At 37.9% G+C, this 23,997-nt stretch overlaps 1 protein-coding gene across 8 annotated transcripts; it reads right to left on the bottom strand.

The window, feature by feature from the left end:
• Positions 1 to 1,517: 1,517 nt before the first annotated feature.
• On the bottom strand, positions 1,518 to 22,744 carry LOC103709039 (alpha-L-arabinofuranosidase 1-like). 8 transcript variants are annotated; one of them, XM_008794201.6, is made up of 18 exons: positions 22,269 to 22,744; positions 21,381 to 21,613; positions 20,471 to 20,525; positions 19,061 to 19,272; positions 18,557 to 18,678; positions 18,318 to 18,471; positions 16,622 to 16,691; positions 14,149 to 14,294; positions 13,995 to 14,040; positions 13,855 to 13,907; positions 7,892 to 8,036; positions 4,857 to 4,975; positions 4,660 to 4,731; positions 4,429 to 4,532; positions 3,718 to 3,774; positions 3,185 to 3,383; positions 2,354 to 2,497; positions 1,518 to 1,856 (listed from the first exon to the last, which is right to left on the bottom strand). In XM_008794201.6, exons 2-18 carry the CDS (start codon positions 21,555 to 21,557, stop codon positions 1,734 to 1,736), a joined length of 1,998 nt encoding a protein of 665 aa, XP_008792423.4. In that variant the 5' UTR covers positions 21,558 to 21,613; positions 22,269 to 22,744; the 3' UTR covers positions 1,518 to 1,733. The 8 variants fall into 8 exon arrangements, with proteins under 8 accessions (XP_008792423.4, XP_088559379.2, XP_089781149.1 ...); XM_088703253.2 differs by having other exon boundaries at positions 22,376 to 22,674; XM_089925023.1 differs by having other exon boundaries at positions 21,381 to 21,596; positions 22,269 to 22,577.
• Between the last annotated feature and the right edge of the window lie 1,253 nt (positions 22,745 to 23,997).

The following is a 23,997-nucleotide window of genomic DNA, read 5'->3' on the forward strand; positions in this document are numbered from 1 at the left end:
TATAACCTGTTTGCTCAACCTGACCCGTTTAACCTGTTTAGACCTATTTAATCTGTCCAACCCAACCTGTTTAACCTGCCCAATCCGACCTGTTTAGACCCGTTTAGACCTGTTTAGACCCGTTTAGACCTGTTTAACCTGTTTAAACTGTTTAACCCGTTTAACCTGTTTAACCCGTTTAACCTGTTTAGACCTGTTTAACCTGCCCAACAGTTAAACGGGTTAAACGGTTTAAACGGGTCAGACATCTAAAACCCGTATCCGACCTAATTAATAAACACGTTAAACGGGTCGACCTGTTTACGACCCGAACCTTTTTAGGCCAAACCCAAACCTGTTTATGGCGGGTCGAACACGGGTCGGATTGGCGGGTCGGGTCATATTTTGCCACCCCTATTTCAGGGGCATGCACATTGGATTGGGCTGAGATTTGGTCCTAAATTTCTAGCCGGGTAAACTAGTCTGAGATTGGGCCAACCGTTGTTGTACAATATAAATGGTATTAGATATTCATATCACAAAAGAGGTATAAATGCAATACTAAAACCAAACTAGAGGTACGCGTTGATTGGTTGTCGTTTTGCTAAGTGCATTCCAGTCATGAATGAAGGCAGGGGTGAGAGAACTCTCCAAATTTGATAACCCCGGCCAGCTCAATATCCACCACATCTTCATTGCAACTTATTGGGCTGAACTTGGCCAAGCACGGGCTCGACAGAGCTCAGCCTACATGCATAAATTCAGAGTGAGCCCAAGAGCATGTATAGATACAAATCGAATATTGAAGATACACATACAAATATGGATACAAGATGGTTAAATTTTATGCCTATATTGATAGGCTCGCTTATTATTCTTAAAAAGTTCATAAATACTATATAAAATTAAATAAGATTCTAAATAGAATCGGATATTCAGATAACGGTCAAATAATTTGCTATCCATATTGCTATCCATATTTGGGACCTGTTGGAGATTAAACATCCGGATATAACAGAATGCTAGGTAAGGATGCAAATTTAAACATCCAGCTTGTATCTGTATTCGCATCTATATCCATTGTGCTGTTATCTGGTATGCAACTATAGTTCAAACAACATGTGTAGCTCCATGCAGAATACTGCATATGAGACGCCTAATGCAAACAAGATACGAAGTATATGCACATGCACCAACAAAGAAGGCCAAGTCTGAGATTTAGGGATTTAGAAAAATGATGGTGACATAACAGCCTACATAACAATGCTCTTCTGTCTCTTTAAAGGTCTAGAGGAACAATGTACAGAAGAAAAGAGAGCACATCGCGAAAAGAGGCATATTAACAATATTGAGGAGCAAGCTAGCTAAGGTACTCATGAGAGAACCAGATGTGTGATGAATCTATTCGTTCAGCATCTCTGCTCGTATATAAAGTTTGAACAAATCAGGTAGTTTGAGGCTAGAACCTAGCTGCTGAGTTATTTTAACACAATATTCAATCAACCAGAAACTTCATAGTTCAACTTTGTAAAGAAGAATTAATAAAGCAGGCAAGAGAAAGCACAATATGGATATATATCGAACACTTGCATAATGCTATTTATCATCATAGATGAGATGTCAGAACCAAATTAATTGATTGGCTCTCTAACTTTCCCAATGCATGTAGTTCATATAGACAGAACAAACCCTTCTTTTTCTTTCGGCCATTTCATTCTCTTTTTCGCCTCGTCTTTTTCCCTTTTACTGTCATTTCAAATTGCAGACCTGTATTCTTCCTGAGCAAGTGATAGATCAAATGAGGTGACAGAATATGGAGAAATTACAACATCCATCTGTGTTCCTGCATTACGTAGCGAAGTCTGTATTGGCGTGACCTACATTATTCAACAAACAGATCAACAAACACAACAAACTGTGTTTTTTTTGGTACATTATTCAACAAACACAACATACTGTGTTAGAAAAACTCGCTGAGCTTGAAATCAGACAAAAGTAAGATACATTAGTTAAGCACATGATGGTAAAATCTGACTATAGAGGCATGACAAGTGATAAACTGAATATTTGTTACATGAAACCTGTAGTGCATTTGATCCCTTGTTCTACTTTCGGGCTATTTGTGGTGCATAAGATATACAAGGGAATGCATAGTCAAGTTCTCCTATCTCTTACTTTCACGTGTAGGACCAAATTTTACATATGAATATGCTCAGATAAAAACAATCAACTCCATAAGAAATTGACATAGTAAAGCTTTGTCTACATAAAAACTGTCACCATATGCATCTTTTGGATCCATGCAAATGTCCTGTTTCTTTTTCTGGGAAAAGCATTTCTCTGATGAATACAGGGAGGAAAATTATGTTTGTACCTTGTTTGGTTCCTTGAAAGAATTTTCATCCATCAGATTACTTGATGTGAGTACAGTCTTGGTTGATCCAACTGAGTTGACAGCAGTTTGCACTCCAACCACAGAGATCTTAAGATTCACAATATCATTCCCAAAGTTGACAATCTGCACAAAAAAGATTTGATTAGGGATCTTAAGATTCATAATATCAGTCCCAAAGTTGACAATCTGCACAAAAATATGGGATCAGGAACAAATTGAAGTAAATTAGCAATTTTACAATGTACGTGCGAATGTTTGTAGAGAGAGAGAGAGAAGGGTATGATTCAATAAAATATGCTAGAAAAGCTGCATAACATGCAGTGATTCATGAGTGATTTCAAGCGAGAATAATTAAAAATAATTTGCCAGGTCCAGGAGAAGTTCTCTTTGCCTCCTTTTTTCCCTTTGACAAATAATGGCAGTAAATTTTATCAATCTGAGCATCATATTGCTAACATAAAATCCACAAAATGCTCGAGGATCCACAAAATACTATGGGATGTCCTAAAAAATTCGACATCCACTCCTTTTGATTTGAACTGAGCAGTAAATGATTTTCACTAATCTTCCTGACAAAGTAGCCCTGAGTATAAGCAGGGAAGAAGATGATTGTTTGCTGCTTGCCTTCCTAAAACAGTAGATGATTAACAATACTAACTTGGAGACAGAAAAAGAAAATGGAGTTAAATCATCGTCACTATATATTGCCACTATCCCACTTGATTCATTATTAGTAATCATCAAAATAGGGAAAAAGGACCTCGAGATATTAACAAGAATTTACATGGAAACCAGGCAAAGATCACTGACCTTTATTTTTAAGTACTTGCTGTTTTCTACAGAACTCTGCCACGTAATTGCAGAAGCAACCAATGAATTCGAGGCATTGGCTTGAATTGTGGAAGAATGAAGGGTTGCACCACTTGATTCCTTGAACAAATGTTGCACCCAATAGCTAGGAGTTCCATACTGCTGCCATGAGTTGAAAACAATAGCATCTGGGTTCCACCTATGCAATGTAATCACAAAACCATAATCACAATTATGAAGAGAAAGAATAGGAGTGTGCGCAGGAGGCTGAGTACAAGAATGCAAGAAGGATTTATGGCAGACCATATTGACTGGAATAAGATACCATGGCTGATCCAGAAAGGGACAGTACTTTTTTTTTTTTCAGTTCCAACTGCATGCACATTTTCTATCTATATGCCACGTGGCTAAATGAAAGCTTACCATGTATTAACTTAACCAGGCAAATCTAAGTAATGCTTATATGCTAAAATGAAGACAAGGTAACTACAGGAGAAAAATTGCTTTCTGTATAAAGAAATGTAAATACTGACCTGCGATCATTGGCATTAACAAAAAGTGGTGCATAACTTGCCATGTGAACAACATCACTGCATGGGAAGCAAGAACAGAGAGCCATCTTATCAGCCACCATGGTATGTAAAGAACAAGTTTTGCTGATTGTCCACACTTCACATGCTTAGATTCAGCAATATTTAAGAATATCAGCATTCCCAACCAGATGTTCAGGTTTAGTGAAAAGCAAGTTCCATTGTTACCCATTGTTCACAAGTTCAAATAGAGCACATTCTAGTCTGCATGGATATTCCATAACCAACACATAAGCAACAAACTTCCTCCCGTCTATTTTGGTATCAGGCTTGGAAAACCTTCACCATTCATTCGTATGAATGTAAGTTCGCTCAGATGAATAATATGCCCCCCAAGCAAATAACATGATCATGAGAAGAAAAAAAATTGAGGAAATCATTCATCTCCGGATATGGAGTAAATTTTGTCTGATATCACAAATGATGAAGAATTAACCTCTCATCTTTATAGAGATTTCAGTTTCTGAATAAATTAAGAATGTCCTCTCAGGTAAATAATGTTAAACATGATTATGTGAACCAGAATGTGCAGGATGTGTCTGATATCATGTCTTGATAGAAAGTTAGATGAACCAGAAGCAAGTTTTACCAATTGAAATACATTCTTGCAGGCAAATTTTGAGCACATGGATGCATGGGGATGAATAAACAGACCTATTTCTTTCCAACCCAATGAGGAATGCAGCTTCTGCTAATGCAGCTAAAAGGCTTCCTGTGCCGGCATCTGATCCAGTCACAGCATATTCGCTAACAAAAACCTGGAATTGCATCAAAAAAGGATTATAAACACAGCTATCTTTTCATCTCTAGCAATGTGGGATAAGGCTTAAAAGATATGGGCTGTAACTCAGAACAAATCTGTCTTAAAATTCAACATCATCATACCTTGGGGCCAGTGCGTGATGTGTGGTCAAATTGTGTATGCATAGAAAACAAACTGCGAGCAGAGGTATAAACCTAACCAAGAAACAGCATCATCAGTGACTGTCAAATTACATGAGCTAGCAGCAATTACACTAATAATTCTATAAACAAACTGAAACAGGATGGTTTGATGGGAAAATCAGTTTACATATTCTTACATGAAAGTCATATAAATCAGCAGGATGATCCAATTGTCGAGATGACCCATCGCAGTTTGAAATAATGTTAATATCTGGATAGGCTGCTTTTATTGCCCAATAGAACTTCAGATAGTTCCCTGTCCAAAAGTCATTCAGGACAATTGTCAGCTAAATATTCGATCCTATTGTCCCCGAACCGTTTAGTATAATAGTACAGACTGTAATGAAGACATTCATCCCCACAGCAACACTGAAGTACTATCTGCAGTGAATTATATTAAAATCTAACTTTTAAGTTAGTAAAGATGAAAAAAAAGCACTAGTTCAGAACATCAAATCCATATCCACCTCTGAAAAACTTTTCAGGGATCACTGATATGCTATCTTTAATATTATGTATAAAAGTCATTATTTTTAATGGTTTCTTGTTCGGAAGGACGTTAAATGTATGCATGCATAATCCAACTATCTAGTTTTCTGATATTCATAAAGCAAGCAGGTTGAGAAGGAGAAATTGGTATGCAGGATATCCCAAAACCCATAAAGAAGATAAATTGAAATAAAGACAATGGTAAAGTAGCAAAAATATATAAGGTCTGAGAATCTGTCAGACTCCAAATCCAGGACATGGATGTTGATGCATGTATCCAATATTATGCATCAATGCAGTTAGATTTGGTACAGTAAGTCAAATAAAAATTCTTCAAACTTCTCGCAGCTTCACAAGGTAGCACATTTCACTTCTCTTTTCTCATTACCAAAAAGTTTGAAGCTTCACAGTTATCATGAATAACAGAGATATAAGGAAGCAGCATATCTGAGTGTTACAAGTGTACAATACAGATATTTAGTACAATAATTCGTGATAAAAGTAGATTACAGAGAGAAGAATCGTACATTAGTAAGAAAATTGCAACCTGAAGTAGAAACCATATATCAGCTCATGGAATATGATTAGAATAACAACATATGTCATCCAAGATAAATCATAAAAGAGCTGGAAAATGATCAGAAGACATAAAAGCCTCTGAGAGATGCGCTTAAAAGAATTTGTTATGTTTCTACCAATACATAATGTCAATTAACCCTGTTTTCATCTGCTTGTGAGTATCATTTAACAGACATCCTGTGTTTCTCTGTCAATCCCACAGGTCATGTTATAAGTTTCTAAGTTTTTGGTTCTTCAAGTCCTCGTCTCTATTCTGGAACTACTGATTAGGAATTCACCTGCAAAAATCTAAAATCCTCCATTATGATCTCCTGCACTTTGACTAGCATCCCAGTCGTCATATTTTACTCACAAATTGGAAAATTAAGTCTTGCATACGGTAGCTGTGCTGATTTATTGAGAGAACATGGTAGACAGCAGATTTTCCAATAGAAATGCTCGCAGGAGTATATAGAAGTATCATCAGCCATGTAATATTTTCAAACACAACCTTCCTGGTACCAAGGTGATTAAAGATGACTAACGGTTGGAATTAACAACAAAATGTATACCACGACAATGCCTTCCCACCATGTCCTGCTCTAGTTTAGCTGGTTCTTGAGGTGCTTGAATTTATTCCAGTCACTTGGACTGGTTTAGATGTGCATGCTTGATGGTCATGACAGTAACTTGCAGCCCAGAAAAAAAGATACTGCAACTGATCTTTTTTCTTCTCTTTGAATTCAAATTTTGTAGCAGCCTATTAGGACCAAAATTTGGTAGTAGTAGAACATATTTTTTTGATTCTCGTTCAGATGCAGCCATCATTAAACACAACCAACACTTCAATAATTAACCAAGGACCATCTTATAATCAGTTGTCTCAAGCTTGATCTATCCGCTCTTATCCTTCCAAGTGAAAACTGCCAACTGATTTTCAAATATTGATTGAGTTGGGGAGAGAATACAGGAAGTTTTCTTTTCTTCTCTTTGAAGCCAATCAGGTTGTGGATTTGTAACCAATGTTGTTACTTGTGCACCACTTGGTTGGTGCTTCTTCCAGTATTTACTCAAACCTGAAATCATCCCCCTATATTTGGAAAACATGACATGCCCATTATAATACATAGAAGTTGGAAATAATTCACAAGTCCTATCCTGTTTTATTTCAATGGAGAAAGATGAATGCATGGGATAGTTGCATATGTGATTTGCATGATCCTAGAATTATGACTTATCTGCACTAGTAGAATGTTAACTTGACATTCAGATCAGATGTAGTTCAATCACTGCAGACACCAGATGGGGGTGCACAGCTAGTGATTCATGACCTTGCGCCAGCATTTAACTTGACATATGTGATTTGCATTATAAACCTTAGTTTCCTAATTGAGATGCATTAGACTGCAGACCTACTGTAAACATCATAAATAACTCCTTATCAGAAGTATATTGCTAAATTTAAAAATAAATTGAAGCATCACTTAGACCAGCTTATGTCCTTCAATAAATTCAACTTGCAGTAGAATGCATAAATAGGAAGTTTAAGTTTTCAAACTGAAACTCCTTTACTCTGTTTTACTTTTACGTGACAAATAATGTTAAGCAAAAATAATGACTTCAAGTACTGATGATATATTTTAGCTGATGGCCTGATTTTTTCCCGTTAATATTACACAAGCCAAATAAGAAAGAAATGGAAGTGATCTCTACTATAAATCAAGGAAACTATAACTAGGGTAGGAAACTTGACTGCTGAAGTGAATGCTACTTGGTGAGCTGCATTGCTGCATATTGCCAAAGCTACAGTCTGAGCAAAAAAGTTACATACTTATGCATAGTTACATCCACTCCTAATTTAGTATTTCAGTAACAGTTATCTATTATGCAAAATCAATATCTTGGGTCTCACAACAATACATGCACTTACTATCCATTAAGTTTACTTTTACATATAAGTAGCATAAGATTGGAGAAATAATTATTTTCAACTACTTATATTCCAGATCGAGTAAATCTCTAGAAATTATCTATTTTAGGAGAAAAATTAGTCTATCTGATGAGATAGTTAAGAAAATCCAGACCAATAGAGACCACTTTAAACTAAACAACCAACAAAACACACCTCGATAAAATTTCTTGCCGCAATCTTCATTCCCAATTGCTATATAATTCAATTGAAAAGGTTCTGGGTGTCCCATTGCTGCTCGAGCAGAGCCCCATGTTGAATTAGGACTTCCCCTAGCAAACTCAATACTATCGAGAATTTCCTGTATGAAGGGAAAATCATAAGAAGGAATTGCAACAAAAGGAAGTTAGATGACTTACACCAGTTCATGGGGGACAAAATGGTGAACCATTCCATAGACGAGAAACATAAAAGGCAGAAGAAATCGACATATTATTTACACGAACAAAAATGAAAAGAATGATTGCAAAATTTTCAATAGCGGTTACCTATTAGTCAAACTATGATCAAAACCCTAAAGCCCTGGCAGTAGACAAGCACTATGTACGGATACATGATGCATAGATAAAATCTAGGGTTTGGGGGGGGGGGTGTCTGTGTTTGGGTTGTGGAAAGAGGGAGGAGATGATCTACCATCCTATTGATAGGATTCATGTCACGCCCCCGCCTGCGCGAGGCACGTGAGGCACCTAGTGCCCACGTGGGGGCCACATGAGGGGGGAACACGGGGCTCCCCTGCCAGATATTGTCCGGTTCTGGGGCTTCACGCAAGCGTCCTTCACCCCTCCCCGGTTTTGTTTTCCATCCAAAACGCGTCTGCAGGATTTGGAGACACCCGCTTCATATGCCCAGGCTCTAGAACGAGTCTTTTCAATGTGGGACTATTGGGCCTCACACCCTTCCCACCATCGAACAAGAGCCGTCCTCGGCTCTGATACCAAATGTCACGCCCCCGCCTCTGCGAGGCACGTGAGGCACCTAGTGCCCACGTGGGGGCCACATGAGGGGGGAACACGGGGCTCCCCTGCCAGATATTGTCCGGTTCTGGGGCTTCACGCAAGCGTCCTTCACCCCTCCCCGGTTTTGTTTTCCACCCAAAACGCGTCTGCAGGATTTGGAGACACCCGCCTCATATGCCCAGGCTCTGGAACGAGTCTTTCCGATTTGGAGACACCGGTGTGAGGCCCAATAGTCCCACATCGGAAAGACTCGTTCCAGAGCCTGGGCATATGAGGCGGGTGTCTCCAAATCCTGCAGACGCGTTTTGGGTGGAAAACAAAACCGGGGAGGGGTGAAGGACGCTTGCGTGAAGCCCCAGAACCGGACAATATCTGGCAGGGGAGCCCCGTGTTCCCCCCTCATGTGGCCCCCACGTGGGCACTAGGTGCCTCACGTGCCTCGCGCAGGCGGGGGCGTGACATTTGGAAAACAAAACCGGGGAGGGGTGAAGAACGCTTGCGTGAAGCCCCAGAACCGGACAATATCTGGCAGGGGAGCCCCGTGGTCCCCCCTCATGTGGCCCCCACGTGGGCACTAGGTGCCTCACGTGCCTCGCAGAGGCGGAGGCGTGACATTTGGTATCAGAGCCGAGGACGGCTCTTGTTCGATGGTGGGAAGGGTGTGAGGCCCAATAGTCCCACATTGAAAAGACTCGTTCTAGAGCCTGGGCATATGAAGCGGGTGTCTCCAAATCTTGCAGACGCGTTTTGGATGGAAAACAAAACCGGGGAGGGGTGAAGGACGCTTGCGTGAAGCCCCAGAACCGGACAATATCTGGCAGGGGAGCCCCGTGGTCCCCCCTCATGTGGCCCCCACGTGGGCACTAGGTGCCTCACGTGCCTCGCAGAGGCGGGGGCGTGACATTTGGTATCAGAGCCGAGGACGACTCTTGTCCGATGGTGGGAAGGGTGTGAGGCCCAATAGTCCCACATCGGAAAGACTCGTTCTAGAGCCTGGGCATATGAGGCGGGTGACTCCAAATCCTGCAGACGCGTTTTGGGTGGAAAACAAAACCGGGGAGGGGTGAAGGACGCTTGCGTGAAGCCCCAGAACCGGACAATATCTGGCAGGGGAGCCCCGTGTTCCCCCCTCATGTGGCCCCCACGTGGGCACTAGGTGCCTCACGTGCCTCGCGCAGGCGGGGGCGTGACATTTGGTATCAGAGCCGAGGACGGCTCTTGTCTGATGGTGGGAAGGGTGTGAGGCCCAATAGTCCCACATCGGAAAGACTCGTTCCAGAGCCTGGGCATATGAGGCGGGTGTCTCCAAATCCTGCAGACGCGTTTTGGGTGGAAAACAAAACCGGGGAGGGGTGAAGGACGCTTGCGTGAAGCCCCAGAACCGGACAATATCTGGCAGGGGAGCCCCGTGTTCCTCCCTCATGTGGCCCCCACGTGGGCACTAGGTGCCTCACGTGCCTCGCAGAGGCGGGGGCGTGACAATTCAAACCCACAATTCAATGGTTAAAAATACAAGGGTAGCCATACTCTTCTAAAATTCAGGATCCATGTTGGTAATCAGGAATGACGACTATTAAAATTCTAGAAATAAAAATGGAATGTTTCTTGCCATGTGTAGAGTGGCTACAAACTTGAAAATTATCAATGCCAGGATAAGTTTCATTTAATTTACTGATTGGATTATTTATAGGGTAGCAAATGATCCAGGTTGCTCATGAGTAGCTTGGCCTTGACTCAATCCATGCTCAACTCAACTAGAAAACAAGCCGGGCACAAACAATTTTTGGATCTCGGCGAGGCAAGCTTGAACGTGAGCCAGTTACAAAATTAAGGAGAAGCTTGGTTCTACTCAATAAAAGCTTGACTCAAAGCTTATAAGCGTCGAGCCTGAACAACTGATGTCAAGCTCAGCTTGAGCTCCAATGGAGCTCGAGCAGCTCATATATATTATTGAACCAAGCTCGAGCAGCTTGATACTCGGCTCAGCTTGGCTCATTTGCACCCTTGATTACTTGGACATTCTGAATTTTGGTCCATACATCTTTTGGGATGAGCATCATGATAAAGAGTATAGATCTTTTTTGGTTTATAGAAGGAACAATGTTTATAATACCCTAGTTTTAATTATAGGAAGGTTTTATTGGTAGTGTTGTAGCTTAATTCTCTCTTCTTTTCTCAACACATACACAGACATGCATAGCAATATTTTCATATCCACGATTGCTCATGGATGGATTTCATGGAAGTAGAAGGACAGCTCAGCGCATGAGGCTCCTGCCATTATAGGGTATGGGGAGGGTCGTAGCCTTATCTCTATGTGCAAAGAGGCTATTTTCATGTTCCAAAATCCTGACCTCCAGATCATAATGGAGCAACCTTATCATTGCACCAAAGCTCACCCTCGTAGATATCATGTAAGTAGTGAATATAAAATGCATGTAGCATTCAACTATAGGTTATGCTTCGCTAAACTGATAATAGTTGGATCCTTAGTAAGATGCAAATTGTCTTATTTACCTATGTATTTAATTGGCGTGCTCTTAATATGCCAAAGTGGGTAACAATTTATTGCCTTGTTTTATGTAGGACTGTGTTATAGTGAAATATGACCTTTGAGCACGTGCATTATATACAGTCATCAAAAAATATGGGGAAATAAACAAATATGACCATTCTAAAATAGAAAAGAATTGGAATCTACAAGTAGGAACATGTTGCCATACACTTAAGAATGATCCTCTTTATTGTTGGAAAAGTGATCTCCAAATGTTTTTGCTTTCAAAGCATGACTTGCATTTCCAACATGGGTATGGTAGAGATTAGTGTGTTAATACAGCTAGGATCGAGAGAAATCTTCAGCATTTTCATTTAATAATGTTAACATTCACAAGTATCAATCACAAGAGGTCGACATTCTGTCCACAATATATATCTTATGATCAAGATCAAAATGGCCCTAAATGATCGACATCTCATACCTGGATCAGGCTCATCCAAGATCATATGGTCTCGTTCTTTATTATGGATCATACAATCCCTTCAATCATAAGATCCAACCTGATCCTGTTTTTACATATTAAATGATGTGGAAGTCCATTTTCAATAATTCCCCAGACTATATGGCTTCCAGAATCACTTATTTATCACTAATAAGCCTGAAGCATGCAAAATGGCAAGCTGAAAATATAAAGAAAAAATAATGCTGAAGTTCATGGAATTAGTTAGAGGCAAATTTTCATATTTCTACACGCATTTGTTAAAATCTGTTTTTTTTCTCTAATACATCCTATCTAAAAATGATTGTAAGTTGATAGGAATCATATGATTATCTTGAATAACTGGACATGTTGTTTGTTTTATAAGAATAACTACATATGTGCTTATGATGGTGGAAACTAGAATTCCTACATGTATGGCCTTTTTTCCATGTGTTATCTTTTGAATATCTAAATTGTTCCAAATAAGCAGAAAAGCCCCCAGGATATATGATACGATCCACAATATGCTCAATTCTTAGTCCCACTAAGATTCACAATAAAATTAAAATCCTAACAATATTCCTGCTCACTAGGGTGAGTTGACTATTTAAAAGTTCTAGTACTTGATTATTGACAATTGAGTGAACTTCAAGGCTATTAAGCCAATGCTACAGCCATCCTTCATGCTGCAGCCTTTTTACTACATGTTGTCCATATTAACCCTATCATGCTTTCTAAATTTTCTCTTGGTAATACTGGAAAAAAAAAAAAACTAGAGTGGCCTTAAGGATTGTTTTTCAGAATTCATAGCATATGTGCATGCTTGAAAGTCCTGTTTGACTATTTCCGGCTCAAAGCTCCCAAGTCCCAACTGTATGCTCCCTCTAGTTTTCTCCATAGAGCCTAATATAGCTAACTTGCAAGTGAATGCTAGCAATTGAGCAAATCCTCTAACGAAACAAATCATCTACACTTTTTGATTGTATGCATTCCAATATCAATATCAATTCGATTTCCTTCTAATATGATGGGTATTTATTACATTTTAGGTGATGACTTCTTTTAGTACACTTGAATGTATTATGCATCATCAATGTAATGTTTATAACACCAGCTATAACCAAGGATCGCCGAACCGGTACCAGCAGGCGTACCGATCGGCCACCGCACTGGTTCGGTACCGGTTCAGGCTGGTACGAACCAATACCACTGGTTCGGCTTTGTTCATGCATCCAAAAGCCTAAAAAAATTTAGAACCGGTATGGCCGGTTTGGGCCGGCCGGTTCAGGTTGGTACGGACCAGTACCATCTGGTACCATTTTTTAATGCCAAACCAGACCGGTCAGAGACTGGACCGGTTTAGTATGGTGCAATCTTTAATCCATCTGATACTTTGGACCATGTAATGCGTTTTGGTTATCTCTTTCAAAGGTTCTTGTGTCCTTTACTCAAACTTCTTCAACTATGGCATCTGAAGTATTCACCTCTCTTTGAATTCAAACATAATGTCCATGAACATCTCCCTATCCTCTTTCACTTCCAATTTTCATTATAAATGATAAAGGCCAGATAAATCTAAGAAATTTGAATGGAGACTGCAAAATTGTAAATTTAGGAAAAAAACAAATATACAAGGTATAGAAGCAGATTATCACTTGATAAAAGCAAAGCAGATCCAGCTATATGAAAAGAGAATCTGCTTTAGAACATAGGCATTATCATATTTCTTCTCAACCTTAGTTATAAAAGCACATCTATGGTGACGCTAATGGAAAAATGCCTTATGACAGAAAAAATGTAATTAATTACATTTAGCTGTGAAAAGGGCAGATACAAAGATCAAAAAGATACTTCAGTCACACAACAAAAACATAGAGTTTATATAAGTATTAGGAGGAGCATGTGATGTTCATAAAAAATGGAGGCAGATATATATACATGTTTTTGATATATAAAGTTCCCTATGTTCTACCTCTCTCCAGATCATGCAAGTTTCACAGCATCACAGCTTCACAACCAGTTACAAAGTATTCCAGTTAATATATGGCAGATACTATCAGTGAAACTCATACTATTATGCTTTGAGATTTATAATTTGGATAACTTGATGTAATAACTCGTATTGGCTGATTGATACTGTGAATGGTTATTAAAAAGATGAAATAGCAACTTCAAGACATGCCTGAATGAAAGGTGAGATGTCAGTGGTATCAACTTCGTCATTGTGACTAATTCCTGGAATATTAAAGCAATTAAAGCAAGCAAGTAAGAGTGGAAATCATTGCCATCAATCATTCAGTTTCATTGAGCAGAAGCTAATACCATTATTGATCACCCAAATCGGGAAGGCACCTAGATCTTCCGCAAGCTGCAGTGAACCATCAAAAAGAGCTATCTAAGTAGCCTTCCTAAGGTAGATATATCAAAATTCTTCCCAGTCCTGACCATGATTTGTAAGTAAGCATCAAATATCTACCTGAAGATATTCTAAGTATCCAAGCCCATCATCAGTCCAATACATCCAAACATCACCAAAGTGCCCAGGCCTCTCTTCCCATGATCCAATGGTTGCTCTCCATCGGAATGCATTTCTTAGCCATTCACCTTCAACAAAACAACCTCCTAGAATAATAAATTAGTTCCAACCTTGTACGATTTTCCATATAATGGTTCAGGTTATGAATAAAAAAATATGAATATTTCTAAAAAATACAGATCTCTGTTCTATGAAATGCAAGTTACCCAGGAAAAGGATTTGTCATGTATCATAGAGTAGAAATTAAATAATCAATCAGCAAACTTAAGAATATGATGACAAGAAATTGAAGAAAAAATGACAAAAATAGACTAGAAAATTGTAGGCACAAGTTCTATGTTAAGAAGACAGAATTCAATAATTATGAATAAAACCTAAAAAATCAGAGGCAAGTATGATATATCTGAATAAAGAATACAAGTGCAGTAATCAGAAGCACAACAAGATAACCGTCATGACCAATCTTTCATGCACTTGTGAGTCAAGCTTAGCGCACTAAGATGCTTCAACTAGCTAATCTTAACAATTGATATTACAAGAGAACAAACATGAATCCATGGATGAAAATCAGCTTGGGTTAGCCAGGTGTTTGAGTTTCCATCTGCTTGCTCCCAAAATGCTACCATCTGCCATACATTGAAACAAGATGGCAGATATGGCATGATGCCTTGCAAGGGAAAATGAAAATCTTTGCAGGAGTGATGCAGATGGCAGGTTAGTTACCAATCTGAGAATACGTATTTAGCCCAACTAGAATCCTCGCTTATGCATGAGCTAAATGCTTCTAAAATATAAGCATTGTGCAATAATAAATGGAAACAAAGTTTATATTCACATCATTGATCATTTCTGTGGTTTAAAGACATTTTATTTTTTTTCATATTTTATTTTAATCAATTGGTGTTGCGTTTTTAATCCAGTGACTCAGATTCCACTTTTCATACTTTGTTTGAAGCACAATGTGAGTCCAAGGTACAAAGCAAGGTTTTACGTAAGATGCCAGCATCTCTGCATAAAATGCCAACATAGGGCATCAGTCAGCATGCTCTGGACATAGGCATGCCAAAAATAGCATCAAAAATTTCCTTTTTTAAAAGTTTGATACTTTACATTTCCTCCTTGTGCAATTAAGAGTTGTTTCGTGCATTAAACCAATATTCAAACCCCTATGTAGTGATAAAAATCAATAATGTGGTTATATGCATGTTAAATGCTACCATTATGCATTGCATTAATATTTTATCTGATGACATCATGGATAAAAATAAACAATATCACTCATAATTTGGATGCAAAAAATTGTTGGAGACTAATTGGGGTGAGATTATTGAAGCACTGTCTGCTAATTGGCCTCATGAAAAAAAAAAAGACTGAGATATATGACCTTTCTTGCTAGACCTTTAGGTCATAACAAACTTTGGATATGATAAAAGGATATATTCTTGATCCAAATCCAAAAATCTAGAGTGTGTTCTTGAATTGGAAAGTTTAGTTTCTTATTTTAATGGAGTCTTAATTTTAAACTGTTCTTCTTGAACTCCATTTGGTGGATGGGGTTAGAAGTTAGAACATTATTTAAATGTAATATATTCAGCAAATAAATATTAAAAAACAAAACGTTCTCAAACATTGAAAAAGAAAACATGTGGACATTTACTTAAAATGATATTCATGTAAGTACGGCCTGTTAGTCTGTCTACCAAGTCCCTAGTTTTATCTTGGATGGTAAGTACCTCCAACCCTTCAAATGGTGTAAAACAAGAAAGAAGATCAGTGGCCCTAGACTCTGTGCCAAGCAGTACCAATTCATATAGAAGCATGCTGGTTTGACTTTTGATACAGGTTGATGACAAGCAGTCTAACAAATACTTGATACCGACCTTGTGCCTAGTCCTAGTCCCCAAAACAGCACATGCTAGGTGGCATGAACTGGCATGGGACAGGAGTTAATTCTCTGGCATAGAAGAAACTCTTGTGAGTATAAATGCTGGAGTAACTCCTCATCATAATATCCATAAAGAGAGCGTTCTTGTTTGTCAAGGCATATTTTTACTACAAGATGATAATCAACAGATTGTTTCACAGAGCTGATTCCGAATATTCTAGCAGATTTTCAAAATCATAGCTGGACAGATATACTGATGAACAAATTAAGCTTTCTAATCTGAGTTCCTTTCACCAGTTAGAACATATATATGAATTGCGGCAACATTGTTTTTTCAGAGTAATATACAATCATATAAAGCAAGTTGTTCTTGCATCTTCATTATGATAGCTGTCATCACAAACTACAGAAAAACGTTCAAAACAAGATTAAGAGCAAAAGAACATTCTTTTGGTAATTTAAATATATTCATGGCTGCTTCTGTTCGTATTTTGTTACTAATACTGAGAAACGGAAATCATTTCATACCAGGAAATCTCATATACCGAGGTTTCAAGTCTTCAAGCATGGAGGCAAGTTCCTTCCGGAACCCATGTCCCTGCATAATTTGCAAATCACCAGACAATACATAGTAAATCAATATATAATGCATAACATTGAATCTATCACGTCTATCTACATGCTAAAACATCTTTCCACGTTTACTTCACCAAGTTTATCCTTAAAATATCTAAGAGACAAAAGTTTCAATTAGAGTGGTAACTGTTCATGAATATTACACTTAATACAAGCCATAGACCCCTAACACATAAGAGCCTCAAAATACCATGTGAATCTCAAATCATATTGTTATGTTATATGGTTGCCATTATATAGACAGAAGCTCTATAAAGAAATATGATCTTCTATATATGGTTGCTATTGTTTAGAGAGTGACAACCCTAATAAGCCTATAACATATTAGGAAATATAAGCATGAAATTGACATGTATCCTTGTTTTATTGAATGAATAGAATGATCATCTGAGTCCAATATTGTATATTAATAATATGAGGTTACCTATAATGGTGGTTGACCCGTTGTTTATCATGATCATTAACAAAGAAACAGCAAGCAGAGTGTTTCAACTGAGACATGGGAAGAGACAACTTAAAGGTAGGTAGAGCCAAAAATACTCAACATTAAAGGCGAGGACAAGTGAGTGCAAGCAAATTATGTTGCAAAATCAATGATTTCTATAATTTCTATACAAGAAACAAAAATCCAGTGTTTTAACTTTCGCAATGTCGTCCATAAAATCTCTTCATGTTTTTGGAGAGAGTGCTGTTTTAAGAGGGTATGAATGACCAGTTGGGCGAACACTTCTTTCAGCACAAAAGAGAAAGAGTAATAAAAAAACCTATTTAACAGAGATGATGAGAATGGTAGAAAGTCCCTAAGTTTAAATGAAGATTCTTGTGCACGATTAGTAGCTTTCTAAATGAATTCTTAGTCTACAGTGAAGATGAAAAGAAGTAGAAAAATCTCATTAAACTCAAGGGAAAGTTTCTCCAATGTAGGAAATTCTAATGAAGGATAAATCAGCAGATAATAAAAGGCAACATTGTGGTGAACTGGTGCTTGTCCCAGTGGCAACATCCTCTGCTTATCAACCAGACATTCTGGAATTGAGTCTTGGGTGGTGCATCCCCAAACATTTCAATAAAAAAAAAATCAAATGAAACACAAAAGGAACCTGTATACTTATAGAAGACATAGTTGGACACCTAAATGTCATATCTTGGTGAACTAGTTTTCATAAGTCTTTCTGACTTACAAGTTCAATGTCCAAAGCATTTGTCAAATGTCAATATCTTAGGGGTACAAAATCGGTTGGAGGTTCCATTAAATCTAATGGGATTGTTGTTTAATAGAGATTTTTATTACAGAATTTTGGTAGATTTATGGTCCCTTTATAAAAGTTCTAGGATTTTGGTTTGTTAGAAGCATGATAAAGTATCAAGTATCAACTATCAAAGAATAGATCTAAGCAGACATTTAAGACTTAAAATCACGTATATATTTTTTTATTTCTGTGTGGTTGATTCTGCAACAGTTTCTTCTCCTTATTCTTCTTATATATTTATTTCTAATTCTCCCTCTCTCTAAGGATTTGTTCCACTTTTTCTTACTTGTGCTTGTAATGGCTAAAACACAAAACTAACACAGTTATGCCAAATGTACCTTGTAAGTATCCAAGGGCATGACTGAAACTTGATCAAACCAAATAACACCCTTTTTGGTAGTTGTCAATTGAAGTCTTGAGTTACTATTAATTCCTTCAGACTGCAACAGAAACTCCATCTTTGTCCAGTTTGACACATCGGAAGCAGCAGCTCTGCAGAAGAATGGAAATTGACTCTTAACTTTGAAGGCATCGCGCAACAAAAATGTTATAGTTTAAGCCTACAAATGATGCTCACAGCCTATTGGTAGAAGCCAGTTTTTGCAATCCATCTGAGCTTGTCAATGAGACAGAAAAATTCACTGATTCAGATGATCTGACATGCAATATCACTTTATAGGTCTTCCCTTGTTCTATATTCTGGAACATCATAACAACAAAGAGCTATTAATTGAAAAAAAGATCTAGGGACAAGCAGCAAAGTAAGAAAACGAAGCCTTTAGAATCAAATAAAAATCACCAATTGAGGCATTTCACATGATAATAACAATAAGCACAGACCGATAAACACATAACGACAAGGTTATGTTTTGTGATTAAAATGGAAGGAACGATATAAATTTAAAGTGCTCATTAAAAATCAAAGTCATATGTCATATGAACTGCTGATCACTCGCATGTCCAAAAAGACTAAATACTTTATAAAGCTCAAAATACTATTCGATTCATTTTTCAGTGGTAGTTGCACAAAAGAAATCAAGAGCACTGTTATTATAGCATTCCAGCAACCATGAGCACATACCATGCCCCAATACCCAGGGTTATATATGCCAACACCATCAGGTGGACAGACAATGGATCCGTTGCTGTCACAAAGTACCTCCATCCTAAGTGCAACCTTATTACGTTCAAAACAAGATGTACGGTCAGTTGACACAAATATCAAAGATTCATTCCCAATTATGGACCACGGATCAATGTTTGAAGGAGTGTTAGGGCCTCCGGCTTCAAAACCTGGAAAAGAGATGTCATAAGCAATGCAGAAGTAAGCAAGTAATGCTTCAGGAACCGATTAAACATCTATAAATGTGATTTGTTTCTTGTTAGCTAAAATTTCTACTCAGGTAAGACTTCTTCAAGAAATTGATTACATGAAAATGTTCAACTTCAGAGGTGACCATAATATAAACAATCCTGACAACAAGTATTTCTTCTTACTTTATGAATTTTGTGGTGCTTTATTTCCTGCACATGACTATTACCTTATTTTCCACTCAGTCATTTCAGATTATCTAGTCTTTATTTAAGGCCCCTTTGATCTAAATATCATTGCATCTTTACAAAATATAATTATGGCCTTTCTTGGATTGACCAAACCATCTAAATTAACCTTCATCATGCATTCCTTTTGAGGTTGTTCATAAGCCTCCTTGTGTGCAGCATTACTATTGGGGATTAATCAGAACGGGGGTTGGGGACACTCTAATGGGATGGTAACAAAAGACATGAGATAACAAAGGTGATTCATTGTTATGACAAGCAACACAGCGATAAAGACTTCACTTGGGCCTCGTGTTGAAATGTGATCGCATGTGATATGATAAATAAATAAAATGTGTTCACTTGATTGCCAGTCACCTATGGACATGCATGTGTCAAACACCAGTCAATCTTCAGACATCCACAGTAGGCCGAAGACGATGACTTGGTTTTGATCCAGTCTACCCACTTTACTTTGTAGTGAGATTGAATTAGTCTGGTTCAAATTATTGAACAAGGTTCTATGACCAAAAATGATCTAGGTTTATATTATGTCCTGAGCAAGTCCATGAACTTATCAGCTAAGGAGAATAAAGATGATAATAAAGGAGGGTTGCAGCCAAATGTAGTCTAGAACATCTATGTGACAACAAGTTTCTTAACCACATTACTAGCATGCAGCAAGCTATGACCATAATATTTCTACTAGTTCCATAGATGATAGATCCATATCAACACCACCCTTACACTGCATTCACTGCAAAGCAGTGAAAAAACTCGCCACAAAATAATGATGATTTTGGTGATGGTTGTGGCAGTAATAATGTTACACATGACAACAATACAATTATCAAAAATGTCTAGCCATTTGGTGTCCACAGAACAATGATAATTGTTACTATTTTAACTCCAACATTGAATTTACTATTGTAAAATTTCAGTATCCAATTACCTCTATTGCTTACAAGTTCTGCCCATAATCCACCAGCTCCTGCATGGTTGATCTCCTACAATTTGTGCACATGCTAATTATTCCACATTGAATCAACAAAATAAGCATGCAACATAGCTTTTTCATGCTGTAGCACAAGATATCCAATTTTAGCAACCGATATTGTTTGTATTGGCTTCTATGCTGGAAATTAACTTCAAGCAGAATGAACTAATTATTGTTTCCTATGACTTTAACTCAGATGCCAGTCACAATATCAAGAAGGACCAGAAGTGGCCAGGTAATATGAATTGGTGAAGTGCCCAAAATCTCAAGCCAAGGAACCTAGAGTTACAATAAATAGTTACACAGCCAACCTACCTGGAGCATATTGCATATTTGCTGGTATACTTAGAGAAACTTTTATCAAAAGGACAACTAACAAAGTAAAATATGCTACTATGTCATATGCTTCTTACAGATTGCAAATTTGGAGTACACCACAGGATCAAAAAGGAAAAGAAAAATATGCAGGAAATTTACATGTAATCAAATGCTTTGGAAGTCGAATTGAAAATGAGAAATGACATACATGAAAAGGAGAAGTCCAGTAAAAGTGACATGAAAATCCTTTTATTGTTGTTAGGTCTCAGGTCAGAAGTAATTATATGAATCCAAGATCACTGACCACCTGAAAAGAAGGTGTCATCCCAAGAAAAGCACCCAAAAATATGGCAGTGAAGGGATACAATGACATTCAACTGAGTTAAATAAATTCAATTTTTCAACATTATTTATTGTTAACCTTAAAATAGAATTTTGCAGATGTTGGCAGCCAGCCGAAAGCCATTCCTAACTCCATAGAGTGAATGAAATTAGAGATACCATATGTATATACTGGATTGAACTTGCATGCAAGTGTATTGCTCACCTCAAAAAAGATACCAAACAGAGTGTCTGGGATCTTTTGACCCAATTGCTGTGAAGCATCAACTGTCAGAAGTGCAGTCCGGTTTGCCTTTAATGCATAAGCAATGCAATGCTGAATAGCACACAGTATAAACAGAGAATAAATAACAGCAATGGAAGATGATGCTTGATGACCCATTGTGCCCACACTCCCTTCAATCCCAGAGTCTGAACCAACCTGCGAAAAATATCAACCTGCGAAAAATATCAAATACAAGAGAAATCAACAAAATAGTACGATAAAAGGGAGGGGGGTGGGATGGGGACTCAAAACCTAAGAGGTACCAATACGGAAATGGCTGCAAGGCAGTGCATGACAATTATGACCAAAAACCTTTTTGAGATATACTTCTTGAATCAGTAACAAAGATATCATTAAAAAAAAGGTAGGAGCGATCCTTTGAGCTCAGCTCAATTAAAGATTGTGATATAGAGAGTTCGCAGGTTTATAACTCTAAGCAAAGTTGCATGGTTAAAAATGAAAATTACTAATAACAAAAAGAGATTACTTTCCCTTTGCATCAACGGTTCAATGAGCTCCTAATGCATAACACTCTGTGGACCTAAAAGTACTGAAAAAAGAGTTCAAGATTCGTCTTTTTTTTCCATAAGAAATCAAGTTGAGAGGAGAAAAAAAACGCAGTCAGAGCATCAAAGTACTCAAAAACCTAGCATATTTACAAATAATGTCACGCCATAAAGCCATTAAACCCGCATCGAGAGAACTAAAATTCAACACTACCAATTCAAAAGAAGATAAAAGAGACATTTTTTAAGCACTGGTTGACACATATCATCGAACAGAATACCGAAATTCAAGCTGGTCCGCAATAAAGATCAAATTTTTTACCGATTTCCGATCAGAAAAGCAGGAAAACAATCTATTGAGGAAGAAATCAAAGGAGAAGGGGTGATGGTAGGATCCAGAGCACGGGGGATCGAACGAGGGGGTTCTACGGTTTAAGTAGGCAAGTAGTGGAGGACAGTGATTGCTTGAAGAGACGTCCCCGGAAATCATGCCAGGGTCATGGGAGCAAGAAGACGAGGAGTTCCATGGAGGCGCCCTCTTCCGACGTGCGAGATCGGGGCCGTCGGATCGGAATCGGACGGGTGGGAGCGACGTTCGGCATGCAATCTTCCACTCCCCCCGTTTCGTTACTTCCAAGGCCCATCGGCTTATCCAGTAATTTCCGTTGGTGTGTGAGTCTTCCACATAGAACCATATAATATGGACTTCTCTTATTTCTTCGTCTCTTGTCCATAATGAGGATTTTTTTTTCTTTTGATGATGTGAGCATGATTTCCTACATTATTGTAGTCAGTGAGGCGTAGTTTTCAATAGATGGTGTCACTAAATGAAAGGTCAAATTTGACAACTGAATAATTTAAGGTTTTTTCTATAAAAATTATAAAAGACTAATCCTCACGTTATACTCTATGTCAATTGGCATCCTCATCTCTCAAGGTCAACATCAACCAAAATGAACCTTTATCTCCTTTCCCAAGTGACAGGAAAATGATATAATCCGAAGAAGTAATTGGTGATAAGGTGAGATGAACGTAGCTAATGATTTGTACAAGTAATGACATGATGGTTAGGAACGATCATTTTTTATTTCTGTTTTAGTAATTACAAAAGGTTACATGGGAAAGCAAACTATACCATGTACATGCACAATGATCTATAAAATTATTAAAATAGTGTCTAACATACAAATGTTTTGCTGGCCTCAATATTCGTACGTGCGGATACCATATATAAATGTCACCATCATCTTCACACATGTAATCACTGAAAAGTCTTAAACCTTAGTAGGGCTTGATCTTGAGATTTCCATGAGCTTAAGCTGTGCCTTGATTAGTATTATGGTTTCTGAATTGTATAAATGAGGGAAATAAGAGCGTAAATCCACCACATAGGATATGCAAATTAGTTAGGTAGACTTTTTGTTGTTGTCACGTGTATAGATGCAAAGCTAGCTATAACCTTTTGTAGGTAACAGAAGTTACTAAGTTCTAATAAATAATAGTCTGACGGACTAGATATTGAGATCATGTGTGGTTAATTATGTGAGAATCCGTATAGGCATGTATTTAATTCCATATCAGTTATTCGCTGCATAGTTTTTTGGTACTTATACAGAATTAAGGAATTCAAATAATACCTCTTCCGACTAGCTATTTTGGATGAAGTTCTGAATTGTTACAAATGGTATCAGAATAGATCTAGCCTATAACCTATATGAACTAGGGGACACTCTAGCACAGATCTATTGAGGCTGATCACGGATCAATTGTGGTGCTTATGATTAGATTAGGCTTAACGGGGATATCAGAGCTTAAACAAAGGAATTATGTTAAAGTTATACATGACCATTGATCCGTCTATAGGAATTATTTTCCCTATAGAAAGTCTGAAGGACGTTGCCCACTCTAACCAGTAACCATATAATTACCCTTCAGAGATTCGCTATGGGCCATTCCATGGCCAAAGTAACACAGTGGAATGATTTTGATGACACAAAAATAAAACTCTCAGGAACTAGGGACCACTAGTAGCTGCATTTTTTTTTTTTATA

Source organism: Phoenix dactylifera, chromosome 8 (assembly GCF_051530095.1).
Source record: "Phoenix dactylifera cultivar Ajwa chromosome 8, Ajwa_hap1_PhDact_Kaust_v1.1, whole genome shotgun sequence".
Taxonomy (NCBI): Eukaryota; Viridiplantae; Streptophyta; class Magnoliopsida; order Arecales; family Arecaceae; genus Phoenix; species Phoenix dactylifera.

Bases quoted from the DNA above. Each gene is read 5' to 3' on its own strand.
- LOC103709039 (XM_089925023.1), bottom strand. From the start codon at position 22,436: ATGATTTCCGGGGACGTCTCTTCAAGCAATCACTGTCCTCCACTACTT. The intron at 18,679-19,060 runs GTATGTGCTCAT...ATGATGTTCCAG, and splicing joins ACCCTGGGTATTGGGGCATG to AATATAGAACAAGGGAAGAC. The intron at 18,472-18,556 runs GTGAGCATCATT...ATTCTTCTGCAG, and splicing joins CTGGCTTCTACCAATAGGCT to AGCTGCTGCTTCCGATGTGT.